Genomic DNA, 23,375 nt, shown 5'->3' with positions numbered 1-23,375 from the left:
AGGACAGGGCGTCACTGTCAACCCCCAGCCTGCCTGCATAGGAAGCCCTGGGGGTTCTCCGGGATCGGAGGAGGGTCTTAGAACTCCTTTCCTCTGGGGGAAGAGAAAGTCCCCCCCACTGAAAGTGCATCACTTGGAAATTTTCCCTGGGAAAGGCAGGTGACATGATGGGATGAGACGAGCTCCAGGTCCTGGGTCCTCCCAGCCTGGGTGGGCTTCGGCCCGTACGTACCTCCAGGGCTGTTACCCGTCCTGAGCGGCATTGGTCCTGAGTGGGAGCTCTGGGGAGGGGTGGGAGAGGGAGGGTGGCTCTAGCCTGAGAGCCGGGCCGGGCATGGCGCTGCCTTCCCTTCTGCCCCCTGCCACTCCTCTGGACCTTAGTCGTCCCTGCTGGGAAGTAGGGCCGTTGTTGAGGTCTGTGTCACAGGCCTCTGGGCTGCGCCTGGGAGGGGGGACACAGTCTGGACCAGTGTTGCAGTTAGAGGGAATCACTGGTCACTTTTGGTCACGATGACTGGAGGCCCGGCAGGGCCGTGGGCCTCCTAGGAGTGTGTCCCCGTCATCCCTCGTCCCCCCGCACCTTTGCTTGCCAGACCTTTCCTCCTGCTGTTTCCTGAGCATGCACGGCACACCCCGCCCCTGTAAGACGACCTGCTTGGGTTCCAGGGTGGCGGGCCGTGTGGCCCACTCCTTCTTGGGGCTACTGCCTGTACATGCCCTGTGACCCTCTAAGTGGGCTCTAGGACCTAGGCTGGGTGTTCTCCGAGGCCGGGCCTGGGTGGTGTGTCTCTGCATCAGCCTCTGGGGACCTACAGGGAGGGGGTGCAGGCCTGGTTGAACGGGGCTTAGCAGGGCTGGGGCTCAGGGCCGCTCAGAATCTATTGATGGAGGTCATCGGGCCTGGATCTCCCACTAGGCAGTGAGCCCAGGAGGGCTGGGAGAGTGTCACATTCACCTGTCACATCACTGCCCAGCCCGGGGCCATCGGTAGGACCAAGAAGTGCAGACTGAGTGAATGAGTGGCCGTCAGAGCCTCCTTCTGCCCTGGTCCTGTCGTTTATGCCTCTCCCTCATTGCCTGTGTCCAGGATGAGTCAGCTGAGGCTGCTGTCGTCCCGGCTTGGGGCACAGGCCACCAGGCTGCTGTCTGCACGTGATGCCCCGGGGCCCAGCTGGCGCAACAGGTCCTCTGGACCACCAGCCGCCTTCCCAAGCAGCAGAGGTGGAGGCGGCTCCAGTTACATGGAGGAGATGTACTTCGCCTGGTTGGAAAACCCCCAGAGTGTCCACAAGGTCAGCACCCCCACCACTGCATGGGAGGGAAGCCCCTGGGGCCAGGCTGTGCTGGGGTGGTGGGGAGGAGCAGCTTGCCTGCTGTGTGACCCTGGGCAGATTTCTTTGCCTCTCAGGTCCTCAGCTGTCCCTGTTTGTGAGAGAGCCCGTCCTCATGTTGGGTGAGGGGAGCCCGTTGCTTTCCTGTTTCTGAACCAGCCAGTGGGTCGTGGTCTCTCTGGAGAGGCCCTGGCAGTGCCCTGCTCAGCCACACCTGGGACCTGCCCTGCCCCTTGTGCTGTGCTGTCTCCAGATGGCCCCTTGTATGTAATTAGGGGCATACATATTTATGTATACAGTGACCTGAGAAAATAAATATTTGCTGATGGTAATAAAAAAATTAAATCAGATGAGAGGGTGAAAAGTGCAAAGTGGAGTGGCTTCGTCTCCCCTTCACTCACACGCCACAGTCACGTGACCCCAAACCAGAAAGGATGACAGGTTACAGTCAGAAGGCTCCCTCCCAGCCCATCCCCCAGTTTGTTCTTAGTTTCTTCTGTGTCCTTTCCGAGACTGTCTTGGGAAAACTTACTGCAGACGTAGATCTGGACTTACCCCCTTTCACACAGAGTAACGTACAGCATGCACCGTTTGCCCCTGCTTTTTTCACCTGGTGACACCTCTCCAGGATATTTCCACGTCAGCACGTACGGAGCCTCGCTCTCTTTGTGCAGCTGTGTAGTCGTCCCGGGGTACCGGTTTATTCCCGGTGTGGCTGTCACGGACGGTGCTGCAGTGGATAGCCTTGTACATTCGCCACCTTGCACGTGCACAGCTGTGTGGAGGGTAAAGTCCCCATCGTCGATGCCTGGGTCCAAGAGGATCTGTGTGTGTCATTTTGATGGGTGTTGCCAAATTGCTTTCCACAGGGGTTGTACCAGCTGATGCGTCTACCAGTACGGCATGGGAGCGCGTGGGGACAGCACACGAAGCTCCTGCTGTGCAGTGACATCTGCTTTTTGTCTCTACACAGACGGCAGCAAGCCACACACGCTCTCCTTTGTCCGCTTTGCAGCATGTCTTGGTGATATTCCACATCACAGTACTGAGTGCACCTTACTTTTTTTAAATTTCAGAATATTAGGGAGTTACAAATTTTTTTTACACCTTTTTTTAAGACTAATCTTCCAGATTCTAAATGCACAATCATTATTTAACCAGTTTCCCCATTGATAGTCACTTAGGTTGTTTTTACATTGTCATTTTTATAAACAGCCCTGTAGGGAACTTCCTCATAGGTACACCGAGGCACCTTGGGAAGGCCCCGAGAGCCGTGGTCTCCAGGAGATACCCAATGCCCAGCCTGGGCCACCCGACTCCTCCCAGGCCCTGACCCGGCTGCATTCTTGCTTCTGCCCTGCCTAGTCCTGGGACAGCTTCTTCCAGAAAGCCAGTGAGGAAGCCTCTTCCGGCTCTGCTCAGCCACGGCCGCTGTCCGTTGTCCGTGAGAGCAGGCCTGTGGTGTCGGGCCGGACCAAGACCAGCAAGCTGGTGGAGGACCACCTGGCAGTGCAGTCCCTGATCCGGGCCTACCAGGTGAGAGGCAACTGCGGCCGGGCTGGGAGGCCGCGCTGGCTCCGGACACGGCCGGGCGCCGGGGGAGAGGGGCCTCGCTCAGCTCCAGCGGCGTCTCTCCGGAGAGCTCTTCTTCCAGTCTCCTACCAGTGGCACCCACTCCTCCCGCTGGTCTTTGTCACGTTGTCATTCAGAGCACTGAGCAACCCCAGGTACTTTTTGTGCGTACTGATTTATTTGCTTGGGGGTCTGTCTCCTGGAATGCTGTCTGTCTTGTGCACACCGCGCCCCAAGTCCCTGGAGGAGTACTTAGTAAAGAATCGATTCCAGACATGTTGAACGAAGGGCGAGTAGATTGACCCTTGTTAGTGTCTGTTTTCTCCTTTAGACTGGGCATTCCAAGACAGCAGGGACTGGTACACAGCAGGTGCTTAATTAGTGTTTATGGAATGAATGAATAGTTCTGTAAAAGCAGCTCCTTCTGGAGACTTAGGCTCTCCCAGGCCAGGCCCCTGCTGTGTCTAAGAGACTAGATGACGCTCCGTGTTCCTGGTCTTGACGGAGCAGGACTAATCTGAGCGCTGCTCCGGGCGTTCGTTCCGTAGCAAGCACAGGCGTGCGGGCTCTCTCTGGGAACGGCAAAGTCCACATGCAGAGGGGGTGGCAGGGGCTCCTGGGGCCCTCGGAAGAGGCTCCGTGGGAGGAGCAGCATGCTGCGCAGGCCTCGCAAGTGGAGAGGACGCCTGGCCTCTGAGCGAGGTGCCCTCTGTGCGGGTGGAAGGAGCTCCCCGTGCAGCAGTGGTCCCGCATGGAAGGGGGAGGTGAGTGGGGCGGGCTCCCTTGCGGGCCTGAGTACCTGTTGTTGAGGGCAGCCCGGGAGCACGCAGCAGCTGGTTGCATTGTGGTTCTCCGGGCTGGCTTCAAGAAGCAGAAGTTATCTAACCACTGACTTTGGCGGTGCGGGGCGTGGAATGGAAGCTGTGTATTGAATGCGGGGTAGCGCCTGGGGTGCTGCTTGGGGGCCTGTCTTCTAAGCACAGTTCTCAGCTCTTCAGCAGCTCTTCGTTCTTTAATCAGCCCAGACCAGACACTAGCGAGTCCTCCCAGCAGGGTGGTCCCTGGATGCAGGCGCGTTGTGTTGTTCTCGCGCCTGGTGTGGGCGAGCTCCCACCAGGAGGGCTGCGGCCCTCACAGGCCAGATGAGGCAGAGTTCTGGTTCGACTCACCTGCACGCTGTGCCGAACAACACCGCGGTATTGTTGTGGACGTTTTCACCCATTTAAAGGTAGAAGAATAGGGTGGTGACCCCCCCATCAACACATGGCCAGTCTTGGGTCGTCTATTCTCCCCTCCCCCTTGATCTCCACCCCCTGCTGGATCATTTTGAGGCAAATCCCAGATGTCACTGTTTCATTCATGGGACATTTCACTGTGTGTTTCTAGAGGTAAGGGCTCTTTAACAAATGTGCCATGATATTCTCATATTTAAAAATAATGGTAATAATACTTAATACTAAATATGAAGTTGATATTCATGTCGGCCTTTTGTCTTAGGTTTTTTAATTGCTTGTTTGAAGCAGGACTGAAATAAATCCACAGGTTGCCATAGGTCGATGATGTGGCTGTGAAGTCTCTCCTGCTCTGCTGGTTTCTCTCTCTCTTTTTTGTGTGACTTGCCATTTTTTATGGAAAAACCAGGTTGTTTGTCCTGTGGAGTTTTCCTAGGTCTGGATTCTGCTGACTGCATCCCCATGGTGTCATTTCACCTGTCCCATTGTCCCATGGAATTTCTGTTCAATGGCAATTAGATGCAGAGGCTTGATCGCCAGTGAATTTGATTTTTCTTTTCAAAATCAGCTTCCTGGTGGTGATGGTGCTGGCACTTCAGCAGGCGGCAGCACGGACAGCCATTTCCCAGCTCCGTTAAGGCACGGGGGCTTGCAAAAATGGCGATACTACAATTCTACTTTTCCTTCTTTGTTTATTTTATTACCTGAAATCCTGCTATCGGGAGAAACTTACCTTTGTTGGCTCTGCTTATCACACATTTTATAGGAAAGGCAGGATCACTGCTCGAGTTTTCCTTTTATTGACTGATTTTCACAATTATGAGGTGGTTCCCTAGCATCCTCCAAAGGTGACCAATGAAGTTTTTCCTTCCTTTTTCAGACTCATTTGAATGCATGAATTTAAACATACTTGGTCAGTTTCCGTCTGTTGTAAATATACTGTCCTTATTGTTGCTCAAAATGCGTCCTCATTCCCAGCTCTAGTGGCGTTTGAGCACTCCCTTGATGTCTGGCATAACGAGACGTGCCAAGTTCAGCTTGTACATTTCTGCCCAGCCCCGGAGCCATCCAGGTCTCCAGATGGGGATGTTCACTGCTTTTGTTTTGGTCGTTACTTCTGGGCCCTCTCAGTCGTCAGAGCCAGGAAATATGTATTTCTAAAAAAGCTAGCAGTCTATGGCCATACCGCCCTGAACACACCCGATCCCATCTGACCTCAGAAGCTGAAAAAGCTAGCATACATACGGGTTTCTACTGCTGCTTCTACGTACTTGAAATGCAGGACTCAGGGTTTGCCCTTGACCTCGTCAATCTTACGGCACCATCTCCTTTTAAACTTGTCAAAAATAGAGGTTCTCAAAGACGTCAGTACAAGGGCTTATTTGATTTTCCCATAAACTCCATGTAACAGTCTTGGAATAACAATTGTAGCACTGTCGCTACTGACTGGTAACAGAAAAGAGTTTGTGAATTTTTTTTCTTGAAGTTCTGTTTCTCTTTGGGGAATATTCTATTAGTCAGTTGGAATAGTTCCTCTCTGTGTAGTTATACCACTAAATGGACATACTTACTCATTTGTTTCATTTTACTTTAAATTTTTAAAACTTATTTTTTTATAATAACGTAAAGCATTTACAAGGTTCCAAAGTCAAATCTTCAAAGTAAGATATATTCTTAAAAGTCTGCCTTCTAGTCCTGCCTCTCTAACCTGTCGTGCCCCATCCCCAGAGATGATAATTTTTCGTATTTTATGGTTTTCTTATTTTACGATTTATTCTTCTAGTGCATATATTTACTTGTACGTGTACAAGTACGTGCAAATGCATAGATTTACTTGTGTATCCCCTTTCTTAGATATGGGTAGCTCACCACACACACTTTTCTAGAATTTGCTTTTTGCTTAACAGTGCTTTGCGGAGATGACCTTGCAGTGTCAGATGGGGATTTTCCTCCTTCCTTTTAACAGCTCTGCCGTCCCCCCTTGTGGATTGCCCACGTCCACACGCCGGTCTCCTGTCGATGGACAATGGGGACATTTCTAGAATTTGACTGTTACTAATAGTACTGCAGTGGGTACCTGTGTGTATGGGTCTTGTCTGGATTTCACCAGGTGCACATGGTACTTTTAAACTGGGTTGAGCTCCTGCCACCTTTGTGGCCGTGGCTGGGGTCTTGTAGGCAACAGCGCAGTGGCTGTGGGGTGGAGGCGTGGAAACTCGAAAATCCGAAGTGGGAAGTGAGGGGCCTGGGCCCAGAACCTTGGCCTTGGCGAAGGTCTGTCCAGCCGGCCCCAGCCCTGCCTGCTCTTTTCCCGTCCCCCAGATCCGGGGCCACCATGTGGCCCAGCTGGACCCGCTGGGCATTCTGGATGCGGACCTGGACTCCTTTGTGCCTTCAGACTTGATCACGACCATCGATAAATTGGGTGAGAGTTGGGACCCTTCCCTGTTGCCATGGCAGTGCTGGTCAGGTGGCTCAGTAAGGGGCTCTTGGGCCCTGCGGTGCCTCGGGGTCCATGCAGCCCAGACAGCAGCCACAAGGTTTCCCTCTGACCTTGCCTGTGTACGTGTCTCCAAGAGGGACGTCCCCTCCTCCCCAGCTGGTGCCCCGTGCTCAGCAAGCTTGAGAGCCTCGTCTGAGCCCACCCTTGTGGCAGCAGAGCCACGCTCCGGCTCTCGGCCCCGCTGCCCAGGCTGGCCCTGGAGGGAGGGTACTGGGGAGACTGAGGGACCCCACTTGGGCCTGACCTCCCTCCCCACTCTCTGCCGCCTGGGCTCCACTGCGCCGCCTCCTCCAGCCTTCTACGACCTGCAGGAGGCTGACCTAGATAAGGAGTTCCAGCTGCCCACGACCACCTTCATCGGGGGCTCTGAAAGCACCCTCTCTCTGCGGGAGATCATCCGGCGCCTGGAGGTGAGCAGGGGCAGGTGTGTCGGCCACAGCTGATGGAGTTCTCTGGAGTGTGCTACGGGGAGCCCCAGACACCAGGGCTGTCGTCCCTCTTCCTGGCTCCTGGCGCAGTCCCCGCCTGTCCCCCCAGAGCACCTACTGCCAGCACATCGGCCTGGAGTTCATGTTCATCAACGATGTGGAGCAGTGCCAGTGGATCCGGCGCAAGTTCGAGACCCCTGGTGTGATGCAGTTCTCTAGCGAGGAGAAGCGGACCCTGCTGGCCCGCCTGGTGCGCTCCATGAGGTCGGCCCCGCCCCGGGCCACGCGAGTGGCTGCAGGGCCTGCTCCAGGCCTCTACCAGTTGTCCCAGGCCCTGGCTGAGAAACTAGGCGGGTATCTGGCCAGGGAAGGCAGGACTGTATTGGCCTCCCTCCCACCCTCGCTGTGGAAAGGCCCCTGGGAGGAGTGTTGGGACCAGGTGCTCAGGCAGTTTGGCCAAGAGCTGGTCAGGTGGGCAGGGATGGGCTCCGGAACGTGACAGCAGGGGTGCTCTGAGCAAGGGCAGACGTCACAGGAAGTGGCTGTGGAGCTGGGCAGAGGGTGCAGTGAGGGTGGCAGCACCTCCTGGCTCTGGCTGCGGGGCTCCCTGAAGCTGGGTCTGCCCAGGGCTGGGGAGCTTGGAGCAGCACCTGGCCCGGCTGCCGTGTGCAAAGTGGATTCCTGAGCAGCGGGTGTGGGCTGGAGCCCGCATTCAGCTGGTGGAGGTCTCTGGGGCTGGCAAGGCAGCCCTTTGCAGTGTGGCTGGAGGACAGCGGGAGCGGGTGGGGTCTGGCTGTGAAGAGGAGGAGGGGGCAGCAGGAAGGGGTTCAGGCGGAGGCCTTCGGTTCACCTGGGAGGGCCCAGCCTCCCCCTCCTTGCTGGTGGGAAAAGCACAGTATGTGGAGGGGGTCCTGCACCACGCAGATGGCAGCGGCGGTGGCCTCGAAGTTTCCTCTGTCCTGGGCGCTGGGCTCCGAGTGGTCATGAGCTTCCCCCGCGGGCCCCAGCCCTGTCCTCCTCCATCCCTTCCTGTCTCCTCCCCACAAGCAGGTTTGAAGACTTCCTGGCCCGGAAGTGGTCCTCGGAGAAGCGGTTTGGCCTGGAGGGCTGTGAGGTGATGATTCCGGCCCTCAAGACCATCATCGACAAATCCAGCGAGATGGGCATTGAGAATGTCATCCTGGGGATGCCACACAGGTGGGCCTCTGCCCCCCAGCCTGCCCTCTGTCCTCCAGCCCGGGGAGGGAGGATGGGACGGCAATCAGAGCAGGGGCTTGGTGGGAGCCGCCAGCAGAGGGGTGGCCTGGAAAGTTCCCAGAGTCCCTGGGCCTGGCCTGGTCCTCCCAGAGCCACGCTGGGCCAGGGACTAACCGGTCCTCTGAGGCTCCCTTTCCCTCTGGCTGTGTCGCCACCGTTCCTCGGAAGGCTGGGATTTCAGAAAGAGGTGCATTGTGCTTCTCGAGGTTCCTGTGGACAAGGAGTTGTGGAGAGGCTTCTCCCAGGGAAGTGAGGGCACGGCCTGGGCAGGTGGCCCTGGCTGGCCCCCCTGGAGGGAGGTCTCTGGAGGTGACCCGAGGATCTCTGCCCTATCTGCAGGCTGCCTGCCTGTTTCCTTGACCCTGATGAAGACTTGAAAGGTTTGCCCAGCAGCTAGATTTCCCTCTGAGCCTAAGCCTGAGGGCTACTGGGGAATGCAGCCTGGGGACGGGGACCATGGTGGCCAGGAGTTCTGAATGGCACACATGAGGATGTGCTGAGCAGTCTTGGGACAACATCCTTGGCCTCCCCTGTGACCCAGGGAGCTGCTTGCGGTCAGGCCAGCCCAGGGCTGCATCAGCATGAGGGACATTCAGGTGCATGGTGCAGAGCGTCCCATTCCGTGGTTGGCCTGCCAGGAGCAGGGTTTGTCTGTCCCAGGCTCTGTGCTCTGATGGGTCTGGAAATGCCCAGCGTCTGGTCAGAGGGGCAGGCAGAGCTGGCCCCGGGGCCTGAGGTGGCTAGGATTCCTGGGGCTTCAGGTCTCGGGCTGTTAGAACAGCAGGAGAGGATGGCACTTGGTGGCCAGGGGTGGCCTGAGGAGGGCTCTGGGAACAGGGGGCTGTTCTAAGCCAGGCCAGGCCCCCGTAGTTGGGGAGGGGACTCCTGTAGCCCCACAGAACAGGGAGAGGCTGACCTGGAAGAGGGCCGCGCTCCCATCGCAGGGCCACCTGGGGCTGGAGGTTGGGCCTGGTGCTGGTGGGCTGTGTGGGGCAAGTTCTGAGCAACCTCTTGTGTCCCCATCAGGCTGGTGCCCACCCCCAGTTAATAGCCCCGCATGGGAAGTTCAGGCTGGGCAGGAGGATCCCTGGTCCCTGGCTGCCCTCCTACCCTCCTACCCTCACACCCCAGACCTCAGCTGCCCTGGACAGGTCCTCTGGTGACTCCTGACCTGAGGGTCAGTCAAGTCCCCTCTCCCCTGTCCTGCTGCTGGCATCACGGAGGGCTGCGTGTCAGCGACTCTGACTCATCAGTAGATTAAGCTGGGGGCAGGGAGGTACCAAGGCACTGGGTTGGGCTCGGCTTTTGGGTGGGGGTGAATGGGCAGCTGCCACGCGGCTGGGTGGCCCCTGCTCCTGAGGGCTTTCTGACTGTGACCTGCTGGGCTGTCTGCCTGGAGGGAGCTGGCTGGCTGGGCCCACTCACCGGCCTTGCAGACCGAGGCAGGATGGGAGGGCTGGGCCTCACTTGGGCTCTACCAGGGAGGGGCCCCACCCCTACTTGCTGACTCGGGTAGGTCGCAGGTGGGCCGGCGGTGTGGTGATGCTGGGCTGGTGGGGGAGGCAGCCTTTGTGCCAGGTGATAGCCTGGACCCCTCTGGCTCCAGGGGCAGATTGAACGTGCTGGCCAATGTGATCCGCAAGGACCTGGAGCAGATCTTCTGCCAGTTTGACCCCAAGCTAGAGGCAGCAGATGAGGTGGGTGCCATGCCCAGGTCCCGGCGCCCCTGGGAGCCTGGTATTTGGGAGGTGGATGAGGAGGGGCTGGGCCGGGAGCTTCCAGGCTGAGGCGGACCTTGACATGCACAGCCGTGGAGAAGAGTGTGGGAGGGAGGCTGGATGCTTGCGGGAGACCCTTGGGGCTTTTGGAGCAAGGGCTGCAGTTTGCGATAGCTGGGAGGGCCCTCGGATGATCTGGGCCAACCTCTCGAGTTCTAGCTAGGGAAACTGAGACCCAGAGAGGTGCAGGGCGTTGCCAGAAGTTTCTCACTTCAGCATGTGGGCCCCGGGAGGGCCTCCTCGCTCATTTGTTTGCCCAGGAGAGCCGTGGGAGGGCAGGACGGCTTCCTGCGCCCTTCAATCAGCCGAGGAGACACTGCACCTGCTCCCACCCCTTTCCTGGCACGTACATGCGCTGCACACCCGGGCCTCGGCCAGGCCAGGCCCTCAGCCCACACCGCTGTCCCCTTCCCCGCGCTCTGCCTCTTTCCAAGTCCTACCCATCTCCCCCTGCGGTGGTTCTCCCGGTCCGCTGGGTAGTGAGCCCGTCCCTCCCTCCTCTGTGTCCCTTTGCTCTCAGGACTGTCTCTCCTCCGGCTGTTCCTGGCCTGCCCTGTGTGCGTGCGCATGCATGTGTGTGTGCGTGTTTTCCCCTCCAGGCTGGTAGCCGCATGAGGTCAGGGACCTTGTCCCTGAAGACCCAGCCCCCAGCAGAGGTGCTCGGTTTGTTGAAATGAATCGCATTACATGACTGCTCCGAGGGCACCAGGCACACCGGGTCGCAGCAGGGACTGGACCCCATCTGCCGGCTCCCAGCCCAGAATCTGTCTGCGATCCTGTTCGTTTCACTCAAGCTCCCTCCCTCTCCACGCCCGTTTGCTTTTCTGTAAAACGGAGTAAAACACCTGCCCCAGGATGGCAGGAATGGTGAGGAATCGAAGGCATGTGTGTAAACTGCAAAACCTGGCCAAAGGTTAAATTTAAAGTAAAATTACTAATTTCATTTCAATTGAAAAAGAAATGTGAGCATTATAGAAAAAAACAGCAAAAAGTTACATGATGAGCACGTGTTTCCTACATGAGACTGTTCACGGGGCCATCTCTCTGTGAGCGTGTGTTGTGTTCAGGTGCGTGCGTCCAGAAACGTCCCACACGGGCGCAGACACGCATTTGTGCCGTGTGTCCTTACGCATAAGAGGCCGCAGGAGCAGCTGTGACGCTGTTGGGCGCCTGCTGTTTGCACTTAACAAGTTGTCCTTGTGTCCACCGCACTTGGGGAGCTGCCCCCGCTTCTCACAGCCGCAGAGTCTTCTGGGCGTTAGGGTGAGAGGAGGTCCTCGCTCGGGTCCTTGCTCACGCGTGGGCAGGGACATCTGTTAGATCTGTCTGGGAAACACGACGGCTGGAGCTGAGGTGGGACAAATGACCCTCCAAGCGCTCGCAGACGTCGGTGAGGCCCCCGCGGCGTGTGCCGGGGACCACAGGGCCCTCCCACGTCCTCCCTTACTCTGGCCGGGCCTTTCCCCTTTGCCAGCGTGGCAGGTGCCAAAAAGGATTTTGTTGTCATGTATTTCTTTGTTATGAATTCGATGAAGTGTCTTTTCACATGTTTTTGAGCCATTCGCGTTTCTTTTTCTGTAATTCTCGTCGTTCATGGCTTCTGCTCATTTTTCTCTAGGGTTTTGGGGCTTTGTCTTAACTGATTTGGAAGGTGTTTTGCATGTTGAGGGAATTAGCTCCTTGCCTGCATGTGTCTTACTAACAGTTTTCTCAGCTTGATTTTTTCTCCTAACGCTGTGCATGGATTTGCTCGCTCGCGACAGATTTCCTAGATCTTAGCTGTTTTATCTTGTATGTTTCTAGGCTTTGGATGCTGTTTAGAAAGTGAGCCTGCCCTACTCCAAGACCATAAAACATGCCATGTTTGCTTCCAGTGCTACGCTGGCTCCGTCCGTCGTGTGCGTGTCGCGTGCCGTGGGGGGTGGGGCAGGGACTCCACTCCAGCGTTTCCCCGGGGGGCTGGCCGGTGGCCTCAACACTGGCACTTAGGAGTCGTCCTGCGTCCCCTGCTGTCATGCTGCTGCTTGCTGGGTGGCCCTTCCTGCGGGTGCTTTAGTCCTGTCCTGCACCCTGCTCAGTGTGCCGGGAGGACGCAAGCTGAAGGTGCAGAGGGGGCTCTGAGGAGGACTGGCTCGACGTGGCCCCAGCCAGGCCCCGCGGCAACCTGCCTCCCTCGGGCCGGCCAGAAGGGCCCGTGTGACGAGGAGTGTGCGGGGCATGTGCCGGCCCGACTGTGGGCTTGAGCCCCTGCCCGTCTGGTGTAGGAGGGGTGGGTTTGTCACACGCCCACCTCCGCCTTCAGGGCTCCGGGGACGTCAAATACCACCTGGGCATGTACCACGAGAGGATCAACCGCGTCACCAACAGGAACATCACTCTGTCACTCGTGGCCAACCCCTCCCACCTGGAAGCCGTGGACCCCGTGGTGCAGGGCAAGACGAAGGCAGAGCAGTTCTACCGCGGGGACAGCCAGGGCAAGAAGGCGAGCTTGCCTGGGCTCTGGCGGGGGCGCGGGCCCTGGGGACCCGGGTGCTGGGGCAGAGGCTGCGAGGCCGCGTCCCACACAGGCCGGGGTGTGGGCCCCTCCTGGCTCACACCCTGCCCGCCCTGCAGGTCATGTCCATCCTGGTGCACGGGGACGCCGCCTTCGCCGGCCAGGGCGTGGTGTACGAGACCTTCCACCTGAGCGACCTGCCGTCCTACACCACCAACGGCACCGTGCACGTCGTCGTCAACAACCAGGTGAGGGCACGGGCCCCGCTGGGCTTTGTGGGCATCGCCCCCTCCCTGGAGACCCATTGAGGGAGCCGAATTGCTGCCCCGGTGACGCGCACGTGCCCACGTACACCGGAGAAGGGCGTGAGGGCGAGAGGAGTCCCGGGTAACAGGTGCCTCGCGGAGGCTGCTGTGGGGCTGGGTGTCCCTTAGCTCTGCGGACGAGCTGGTCTCAGGACGGGATCCGGCGCCCTTGCTCTAAGGCAGCCGTGGTAATGGCAGCTTATCTCTGGACCCTAGAAAATCCCGTGTTAACTGCCTTCCTTGCATTAAGCCGTTTAATCTCCCTTGAATAATCCCGTGTGGCAGGAATTTAACGAGCTCTTTTTATAGACGAGGAAGCTGCGGCTTTGGGAATGTAAGTACCTCGCTGAGGTCGTGCGCCTAGTAACCGGCGGGACCGGACTCCCAGGCCCGTGTCCCTCACTGCCGGCGTATAAAGTGACTGGCAAAGGGGCAGGCATGACTCCCCCGGGGTCGCTGCTGTGCCGTGGGAGCTGCCGCCGCGTCTGACTGCAGGGCTTTTCTCCGACACCCCGCGACGTCCCACGACCCTCCCCAGCTCCGCGACCCGCCCAGTCTCTGAGGCCAGCACCGTCTGCCTCGCTCTGGCAAACAGAGCAGCGCCGCCGGTTCTTCCTGCTTCCGCAGATTGGCTTCACCACGGACCCCCGGATGGCCCGCTCCTCACCGTACCCCACCGACGTGGCCCGGGTGGTCAACGCGCCCATCTTCCACGTGAACGCAGATGACCCCGAGGCTGTGATGTACGTGTGCAGCGTGGCGGCTGAGTGGAGGAACACCTTTAACAAAGACGTCGTGGTGGACCTGGTGGGTCTGGGGTGCTGAGGCTGAGGCGGGGCTGGTGGCCCATCCCTGCTGTGCCGAGCTGGCCAGGTCTCTGGCATCGTCAGCATTCAGGGCGGGGAGCACTTCTTGGATGGGAGATTTAGGGTCGCCAAGAGCAGTCCGCGCAAAGCCCTGGAGGTGGGACCTTCATTCAGTGATAGGTGACAGTGGAGGTCTCAGGGGCATCGAAGGGTGTGCCCTGCCCGATGTGGCCCAGTTTTGCAGGGACAGCGTTGACCACGTGGTGTGGGGACGGGAACCGAGCCCCTCCGGCTGCCCCTGCAGGTCTGTTACCGCCGGCGCGGCCACAACGAGATGGACGAGCCCATGTTCACGCAGCCGCTCATGTACAAGCAGATACACAGACAGGTGCCTGTGCTGAAGAAGTACGCGGACAAGCTGATCGCTGAGGGCACGGTCACCCTGCAGGAGTTCGAGGTGGGCAGGCGGGCTGCGTGGCCACTCAGGGCAAGCCTCGGGTGAGGGCCCTGGGGCAGTTGCAGACATTACCAGCTCAGTGCTAGGGACTCAGGATTTAAAGATGTAGTGAATATGGTCTTTGTCCCCAAGTGTCCCCAGTTACCAAAGGGGACAGAAAACTAAGGACACAGTTATAGCCGAGTGAAACACAGCATTGCAACGTGGGGGAAGCCCAGCCACGGGCAGGAGTCCAGGAAGGCTTCCTGTAGAAAGTGGCCCTGAGCCGGGGTTGTCCCCACAATTATCCGTGACGTGTTGGTCCTCCTACCTTCAGGGAGCTCTGAGAGTAAGGACTGAGAGTCTTCCCTGGGTCTCCCCCCACCCCTTGCCGAGCACACAGCAGGCCCGCCTGACCTTGGGGTACCTCTCCAAGATCCCCCTGAACTCTGAGGCTTTGGCCTCTAGCCAAAGACAGCCCCCAAGCCAGCAGACAGAGCGTTCCAGGGTCCCTGCCTCCATTCAGACCTTCATCCTGGTTGCAGGAAGAAATCGCCAAGTACGACCGGATCTGTGAGGAGGCTTATGGCAGGTCCAAGGACAAGAAGATCCTGCACATCAAGCACTGGCTGGACTCCCCCTGGCCCGGTGAGTGAGCGCGTGTGGCTCGGGGGCGCCCCTGGGCCTCAGGGCCTGGTGCTGGGACCAGGACTGGAACGGCCCTGGGGAGAGCGGCCACTGCCCAGCGCAGGGACTAAGACCTGTGTCCTTGAGACTCCCAGGCTGTGTGGGGACGAGGTCTGCAGGTCCAGGATGGCATCGCCCTCGGAGCACGTGTGGCCAGTGCCTCCTGGAAGGGGCGGCCGGGCCAGGTGGGGGAGGAAGCGCTGGAGGCAGGCGCTCAGGCCAGATGTGCTAGCTGCGTCTCCGCGCTCTGTGCCGCGCTCAGAGGGCCTCCCTGTGGGGCAGGCTAGGTCAGCTGTGACCCTGGGGACCAGGGGCCGGTGTGGGAGCTGCAGGTGTGGCTGTCCAGCTGCCGCAGGTCCCGAGGTGGGCTCGGGGTGAGTCCAGGTGCTGGCGGTGCTGTGAAGCTGAGGGCCCCTTAGGCCCAGGGGACAGGCTGACGGGGGGACCAGAGCCAGCGCCGCAGGGACTTGGATGGAGCTTCTCTCCCTCAGGCTTCTTCAACGTGGACGGGGAGCCCAAGAGCATGACGTGCCCGGCCACAGGCGTCCCCGAGGACGTGCTGACCCATATTGGCAACGTGGCCAGCTCTGTGCCCCTGGAGGACTTCAAGATCCACACAGGTGAGGCTGAACAGGCTCCAGCACGGGCCACTGTCCCAGTGCCAACACCGTGCCCGGCAGGGAGGGCCGTTGGGATGCCAGGGGAGGGGCATGGCGTGTCCCTGCCTGGCCCCTCGGCAGGTCAGCGCAGCTCTGGGAGCCTCGTCTGTGCTCCTGTGAGATGCCTGTGGCAAGAGCTCGTCTCAGGGTGGGCGCGTGGAGTCGGGCAGGTACGGACGCCGTGCTCGCAGCTGGGTGCCAGCGCCTGGTCTTAGGTCAGCACCTTGGGTTTTCCAGATGCCTTTGCCAGGGCATGGCTTGTCCAGGCGTGGAGCGGGAAGGCAAGAGCCTCCCGTGGGGGGCGGTGGGTCTGGGCTGTGGGCAGGACTCTGCAGGCAGGGAGGACACAGGCTTGCTGGCGCCCTGGTGACCGGGGCAGCCCCACCCCTCTGGGGCTCCTGGGCTGTGGGTGCTCACTGACTGCACCCCCTCGCCCCTGTAGGCTGTGGCCACTGTGGCCTTTGGGAAGTCTGGAGGCCCCGTGGCTGTATTATCGGGGCACTGCGTACCCTCTGAGCAGCACACGGCAGTTCCAGGGGGGTTCCTTCACAGTGTGCATGGACGCCCAGGTGTCCTGAGGCACCCGCTGATGGCGTCTGGGCTGAGCACCTGCTCTGTGCCCGTGTCACAGCTGGTTCTGTGCGTGTGGGGCCGACCGGAGCACGGCGTAACAGCACGGGCCGGCGGACCCGGTTCAGATCTGAGCACCACGGCAGTTGTGTGGTCTTGAATAAGTGACTTCACTCTTCCGAGCCTCGGTCTCCTCTCCTGGAGGGCGGGGAGTCTGCCTCCGCCCTGGGGTGGCTTTGTGTCAGGGCAGTGTCTGACTCGGAGGCCAGCCCCTCGTGTGGGCTGCGGGGGGAGCCTGGTGCTGGGCCAGGGCCCTGCCCTGTGGGAGGTGTGCGCTGGGCACATATGTACCCTCCTCAGGTCCCACGACTGTCCCAGGCGGGTTGCCAGGCCCCCGTAGTCCTCAGGCCGGCCCTTCCCTCCCACAGGCCTCTCTCGCATCCTGCGGGGCCGCGCAGACATGACCAGGAATCGGGCGGTGGACTGGGCGTTGGCAGAGTACATGGCCTTCGGCTCCCTGCTGAAGGAGGGCACCCATGTGCGGCTCAGCGGCCAGGACGTGGAGAGGGGCACGTTCAGGTGAGGGCGGGTGGTCTCCTGGCCCAGGGCATTGGCCTTGTCCCCATCGAGCCCATTCAGGAATTCAGAGTCAGCATGGGAGATCTGGAGTGGGAGCCTGCCCCTCCTCCTCTTCCTGGACCCGGGGGACCCCAGAAAGGGCCCTTGTCTGGCTGAGGTCTTCGCTGGTAATCACATCAGCAGCCCCAGCCTCTGCCCTCAGGCCAAGTCACCAGAGGACCACTGGGCCACCTCTCATCAGGTCCCCTTTGTGGGTAAGAAGCTGAGACTCGGGGAGGTGCCACAGCCCGCAAGTCCTGCCCCAAGACCCGCCAGTGCACTGAGTGTGGGCGCAGCAGGCAGGGGCAGGGCTGGCGAGGCTCGGTGGGGGCAGCCTGGAGGCCTTCCACGGCCTTCTCGGGTGCCGTCCCGTGGGACCCTGCAGGTTTCCTGGGACGGTGACGAAGGCTTGCCTGCCTCCTGCTGCCGGCTGCCCTGCTGCGGCTGAGCAGGTGCCAGCCCACCGGCCTGGTCTGTCTCTCCCCAGTCACCGGCACCATGTTCTCCATGACCAGGAGGTTGACCGCAGGACGTGCGTCCCTATGAACCATCTGTGGCCTGACCAGGCCCCCTACACCGTGTGCAATAGCTCCCTCTCGGAGTACGGAGTCCTGGGTGGGTCAGAGCTCCTGCAGGTCACGTGGGCCCTGGGGCGCCTGGGCACCAGAGATGGGCCAAGGTCAGGGCCTGGGAGAGGCTAGAGAGGCTCAGAGGCCCCTGGTGGGGGCAGGTCCGGGGATGGCCCTGAGGGTTGTGGCTGGGCTGCCCCCACCTGAGGCCGTGTGGATGATGAGATCCGTCCCATCTGGGCCTCGTAGGGGTCCCAGCCGGGGGGCCCTGCTTGCCTTGAGGGGGACTCTGTGGGTACCAGAGCCCCTTCTCTAACACCAGCCACACTGGGCCCAGACGGGGAGCAGCAGAGTCTGCCGTGGCCACAGCTGCCGACTGTCCCTGATCCTGGCTCGGCCGTCCCCACGCTCCTGAGCCCCATCTTGCCTCCTCTGCCCTGCATCCCAGCAGCCCTGCACCGCGGTCCCGTCCCTGGGCCCTGTGCTGTCCTGACAGTGATCCCTGTGCACACTCTCCCGGCTCATTGGCGGGCTGGCTTCCTGCCTCGCTGCCGCCCCCAGAGGACAGCCAGCCCCTCTGGGAGACGCAGCTGGGGCTGTTCCTGCCCCGTCTCCTTAGCAGCTCTGCATGTGTTTTGGGGTTCCTCTTTGCAGATGGTCCCTGCTGCTCCCTAGGATATCTTTAGATACCCTGATTTAGATGAGGCTGGACCTGGCCACGTGCGATGTCAGGGCTGAGGGTGACCTGTCTAGCATGTTGCCAGCTCCCGGGAAGGGACATGCTGCTGTTTGAGTCCCAGGGAATCCCTGGGCTCTTCCTGGCCTGTTGGGAAGGATGGGCTGAGACCGGGCTGGGTTTGACTGGAGCCACTGCCACTTGGTGACAGTGCACAGCAAGCTCTATCTCGGTGTCTTCTGTTTAGGCTTTGAGCTGGGCTACGCCATGGCCAGCCCCAACGCCCTGGTCCTCTGGGAGGCGCAGTTTGGCGACTTCCACAACACGGCCCAGTGCATCATCGACCAGTTTATCAGCACCGGCCAGGCCAAGTGGGTGCGGCACAACGGCATCGTGCTGCTGCTGCCCCACGGCATGGAGGGCATGGTGAGGGCCGCGGCGGTGGCTGGTGGCCCAGTGGGCTCCGGCAGCCTGGGCTTGGTGGGATGGACACTGGCCCCTTGCTGGGCTGGGTGGTAGATGCCTTCCGGAGCCCGGGAGCACCTGGGCCTGCATACCTGTGGGCTGCAGCTGCTGCGATGACGATGTCGCTAGCAGCAGAATCAGCTGCCACGTGAGAGAGCCTACTGTGTGCCGGGCACTGTTAACACCTTCTCTGTGTGTTAACTCTTGCAGTCCATGCAACAACTTAATGAAGTAGGTCTGTTCCCACTTTCCAGAGGAGGAAAACTGAGGCACAGAAAGGTGGGGTAGCTTGCCCAAGGTCACACAGCCAGTAGCTGGGATTCGAACCTATACTGCCTGTCCTCGGGCCCCCTCCTCCGTGCCTGCCTGTGCAGCCACACTCGGGGCAGAGGGAAGGCGTGCAGGCTGGGTACACCCTGGGGCAGGGAGGAAGGAGCAGAGTGTCATATGGTGCCACCTCCTAGGCGTGTGGCCTGACTAGGGGTGGGAGACAGGCAGGGGACAGGAGGAGCTGGCTGCGCCAGCGCAGGGAGCAGGGTGGGCTCTGCCGCTGCCTGGCTCTGACCCAGGGCAAGGCCTTCTGCGCCCATGGGTGGGCGGGCTCCAGTGCATGTCCCTGAGGTCCCACTCAGCAGGGACTGGCCGTCTGGTTAGGGCTAAGCGGCACCATGTCCCCACGCGGCACGTTCAGTTCTGTGCACCCCACGCGCCTCGGGCCGTGGAGCCCCACGAGACTGGGGGCTCCGTGAGAGCAGTGACCTGCCCGAGGCTGCCCTGCTGGGAAGGTGGCTTCTCAGGAGGTGGCGCGTGGGCCAGGCTGGGTGCGGAGGGCGGGGCCGGCCGGTGCCTGTGGTGCTGGGTCCTTGGGCCGCCCCCACCAAGGGAGCGGCTGGTGGCCGTGGGACAGGCCATCTCCGTCCCTTGGGAAGCCAGCCTGGAAACAGCAGAGAGGCCCCGTGGTGAGGCCCAGGCGGGCCGGGTCTGCCGCTCCGGCTGCGGGGCTGCGGGTCGTTCCTTGTCTCCCTGCGCCCTCCCCGTCTTCATCCGTGAAGGCAGGGACAGGGTGTCTCCCCACAGGGCTGCTGTCGGGATTAGTGAGTGATGCAAGTGGGGTCCCTAGAACTGTGCCTGATGCACAGCACGCGCTCAGTCGTGGCAGCCGCTGTTCCAGAATGTTCAGAGAAAGAGTGTCTCAGCGTGGGCCTTTTGCTTTTCCTCCCACTCTGCACATTCACACGCCGCTCGCTGGCCCTGGCGGACCTCACTGCGAGGGTGCCCGTTCTGCTCTTCCCCCACCGTGGTCCTGGTACTTTCCCGTGGTTCATACTCCAGAGCGAGGGCACCTCCCCCGAGAAGCCCTCCAGACTCTGCCCTGAGCCTGGGGCCCCTGTGTCTGTCCCGTGTCTGTCCGGTGGGGGCCAGCCGGGGCCGTGCGTTTGCTTTCAGGGCCCAGAGCACTCCTCGGCGCGGCCTGAGAGGTTCCTGCAGATGAGCAATGACGACTCCGACGCCTACCCTGTGAGTGCCGCCCTCCGCGCCCAGGACGGGGTGCGCCCTGCTGTGCCCGCAGGGGTGCAGCAAGCAGCCACCCCCGCCACCCCCGTCCGTCCCACAGGCGTTCACCGAGGACTTTGAGGTGAGGCAGCTCTATGACTGCAACTGGATCGTGGTCAACTGCTCCACGCCGGCCAACTACTTCCACGTGCTGCGCCGCCAGATCCTGCTGCCCTTCCGCAAGCCGGTGAGCCTCCGCCCGTGCGGTGCGTGTGGGACCGGGGCCGGGCGGGGCAGCTGGCAGCCGCGCGTGTGTTTCCCTTCCAGCTGATTGTCTTCACGCCCAAGTCTCTGCTGAGGCACCCAGAGGCCAAGTCCAGCTTCGACCAAATGGTGTCCGGTACGTGCCTGGCCTGGGCGTGTGGGGCAGCCCACGCTGGGGTGGGGGCCCATGGAGCGGCTTCTGCTCCTGGGGCTCTTCCGTCCTCCCCGCTGTCTGTGGCTCTGCTGGCCCCGCAGCAGCTCCCGGCACAGTCCCCACCAGCAGGGGTTGGGAGGTTGGCGTGGTGGCCGGCTGAGGCAGGCCGGTTCGGGTCACTTGGGCTGAGCTCCAGGGCCGGAGGAGAGCACTGGGTCCCCCTCAGACCCTAGCAGGGCTGGCTGAGGCCTGGCAGAGGTCTGCCAAGCTTGCAGGGCACTCAGTAGCATTCATTCATCTGTCCGTTTTTTAAATTCACGAGCCAAACAGACATTATTGGCCCTGGGGACCTGGTGTCCCCTCCAGTAGCCCTCAGCCTCCTTTGCCTGGGAGTCAGGGGTCAGATAAAACACCTGAAGGTGCTGAAATTGAGATGTGACTCAGAGGAGAACCAGAGAGGGACAGGTGTGAGCCTGGCCGAGCACAACGTCTTGGCAGATGGTCCTGGGCCATAGGGGAGGGTCAGAGGCTGCCAGGAAGGGCCTCAGCGTGGACAGGCCTTGGTTTTGTGCCTGTGTGTGTCTGGCTGTCCCCTCTGGTATGGACGGGCACCTGCAGTGGCAATTCAGAGCTCTGGCCTCAGGACTGGGCCGCTGGGCTGACTGTCTGGCTTTCCTCCTGGGCCCTGGCAGCCGTTCACCCGCTCTGCCTCAGTGTGGGGACGCAGGGATGTGGGGACTCTGCAGTGGCCTCTTGAGAGGTTTTGCAGCATGCTTGACCTGGTGCCTGGCATGTGGTGTGAGCTCAGGAAGGGAAAGTGGACAGGCTTGGAGATGGAGGCTCGCCTGCAGGGTTGAGGCAGGAGGACTCTCAGCGGCCTCCTGCGACAGCTGCTTGGTGATGGGGGCCAGAGTGCCACGCAGGTTTGGGGGCAAAGGATGATGTCATCAGATGGGTCCCTCTTGTCACCTTCTCTGTTTCCTTCAGGGGCCATCCCCCTGGTACCCCACTACCCGTCCCCTTAAATGGTGCTGCTCCCAGGGCTCTGCCCTTGGCTACTTCCCTGTCTCCATTCCTGTTGCTGTGACATCTCAGGGTGTCATCTGCCGCGCTCCACCTTTTGAGCAAGAGATGCCCACCGTAGCCACAGGTTCAGAGCTGGGGTTAGTCTTAGTGGCCAGGGAGAGCCTGGGCAGGCGGGGCTGTTTCCGGAGCTGTCGAGCCCCTCTGGGTACCCATGCCCCGTCGCTCCTCCAGGAACCAACTTCCTGCGGGTGATTCCTGAAGACGGGGCCGCGGCGCAGGCTCCCGAGCAGGTGCGGCGGCTCATCTTCTGCACGGGGAAGGTGTACTACGACCTGGTGAGGGAGCGGAGCGGCCAGGGCCTGGAGGAGCAGGTGGCCATCACGCGCCTGGAGCAGGTGTGCCCCAGCCCCTCGCCTGGGCAGAGTGGTGGGCAAGGCCCCTTTGCCAGCCCCTGCCCTGGGCAGTGTGCCAGGCAGGCCAGGGAGGGGGCCGGTGAGGGGTGGGCAGGCCCCGTGGCTCCCATCCTGGGGCCCTGGGCACACTACCCCGCCCTGGCTATGTTCCTCTTCGTTCCTGCCTCCCCAGATCTCTCCCTTCCCCTTCGACCTGGTCAAGCAGGAGGCAGAGAAGTACCCCGGCGCGGAGCTGGCGTGGTGTCAGGAGGAGCATAAGAACATGGGCTACTATGACTACATCAGCCCACGCTTCATGACCATCCTGAGCCGTGCCCGGCCCATCTGGTACCAGCCTGGGCGCCTCTGCTGGGCCTGCCCAGGGCTCTCAGGCCCCGAGGCCCTGTTTTGACTCTGCCCGCCCCATGGGCTGTGCCTCCCAGAACTGGCCACTGCCCTTCTCTGAGCCACATTTGAAAACTGAGCAGTTGGAGCCCACAGTCCCTGCCGACTGTGTGTGCTCCATCCTTGGCGGGACGACTTCCCAATCAGGACTGAGCGTCGTCGATACCACTTTACAGAGAGCAAACCTCCGTGCTTGTTCTGTAGCCAGAACTGAATCCGAACCTACTGCACGGCCCAGACCTCCTTAGGCCGGCTATGTGGCCCCGGGGGGCCTTAGGCTCTTCAGCTCTGTGACAGGGTGATGCGAGCTTAGACTCAGAGCGGGTATAGTCCCGTGAGGTGCTCGGCACATAGTGGGTGCTCAATGTTGGCGTGGGTTGTCCTTGGGAAGGCAGGGAGGGGCATGAGCAACTCATGAGGAGCATTTGCCCCCAGAGCCTTAGGGTTGTGGCCCCATTTGTTGTCCTCATGGACAAGTCCAGTGACACAGAGGTGACAGTTTCTCCTGTTCTGTGGCTGGGTAACAGCCTGGGCCAGGCCCTGCAGCTCTCTGGGAGTGGTACCGGGGCTGAAAGGCCGGGCCCTCGGCTTTGCCGTCGACCTTCCTCACCTGCTGCCCCTGCAGTCCTGGGTGGGTGCGGACCCGGCCCGGCCCTGCCCTTAGCCCGTCTCTCCTCCTCCAGGTACGTTGGCCGTGACCCAGCAGCGGCACCAGCCACGGGAAACCGCAACACTCACCTGGTGTCGCTGAAGAAGTTTCTGGATACTGCCTTCAACCTCCAGGCCTTTGAGGGCAAGACATTTTAGAGCTGGGCAAGGCCGGCTGTGGGGTGAGCTGGGGACCCGGGTGGCAAGGGGCAGGGGCTGCGGGGCCCGGGATGAAACAGGCTCTCGCAGTGGACGAGGCGAAGAGCGGGCCCTCCTGGCGTGGGTGTCGTGCCAGCCTCAGCCTTCACGCTCGTCTCAGAACCCGTCAGGGCTGAGGAAGCCAAGGGGTCCGATGGAGAGGATGCGGTTCTGGAGTGTTCCCCCAGCTGCTCTGATCTTTCTGGAATTTCTTGTGTGGCGTCTCCATCTGTGTTTGTGTCTCAAGACACACACCCGGGAGCCCTGCGTCTTTGGTCTGTCCCGTCCTGGCGGGTCTGGCCACCACACCCCATTCTCATTCTCCTGCAGATGCAAAGGGCTGTTGTCTTTTGTGCTCTTAGAAATAGGCGTTTCAGCAACAACGGCCGGACGAAGCAGAACCACGGG

At 60.7% G+C, this 23,375-nt stretch overlaps 1 protein-coding gene across 1 annotated transcript; it reads left to right on the top strand.

Moving 5' to 3' along the window:
• Nucleotides 1–1,088: 1,088 nt before the first annotated feature.
• On the top strand, nucleotides 1,089–22,971 carry OGDHL (oxoglutarate dehydrogenase-like). The gene is made up of 22 exons (XM_012663866.1): nucleotides 1,089–1,292; nucleotides 2,697–2,867; nucleotides 6,458–6,560; nucleotides 6,933–7,048; nucleotides 7,176–7,330; nucleotides 8,117–8,263; nucleotides 9,930–10,020; nucleotides 12,404–12,583; nucleotides 12,715–12,843; nucleotides 13,528–13,707; nucleotides 14,011–14,163; nucleotides 14,688–14,790; nucleotides 15,321–15,449; nucleotides 16,487–16,637; nucleotides 17,164–17,291; nucleotides 18,169–18,347; nucleotides 19,833–19,904; nucleotides 20,002–20,127; nucleotides 20,208–20,280; nucleotides 21,556–21,719; nucleotides 21,910–22,064; nucleotides 22,805–22,971. Exons 1-22 carry the CDS (start codon nucleotides 1,089–1,091, stop codon nucleotides 22,926–22,928), a joined length of 3,033 nt encoding a protein of 1,010 aa, XP_012519320.1. The 3' UTR covers nucleotides 22,929–22,971.
• The last annotated feature ends 404 nt before the right edge of the window (nucleotides 22,972–23,375 follow it).

This window comes from Propithecus coquereli, unplaced genomic scaffold, assembly GCF_000956105.1.
Source record: "Propithecus coquereli isolate 6110/MARCELLA unplaced genomic scaffold, Pcoq_1.0 Scaffold839, whole genome shotgun sequence".
NCBI classification, from domain to species: Eukaryota; Metazoa; Chordata; class Mammalia; order Primates; family Indriidae; genus Propithecus; species Propithecus coquereli.
The sequence above is the reverse complement of the archived record's forward strand: the minus strand, read 5'-3'. Positions and strand labels throughout refer to the sequence as shown.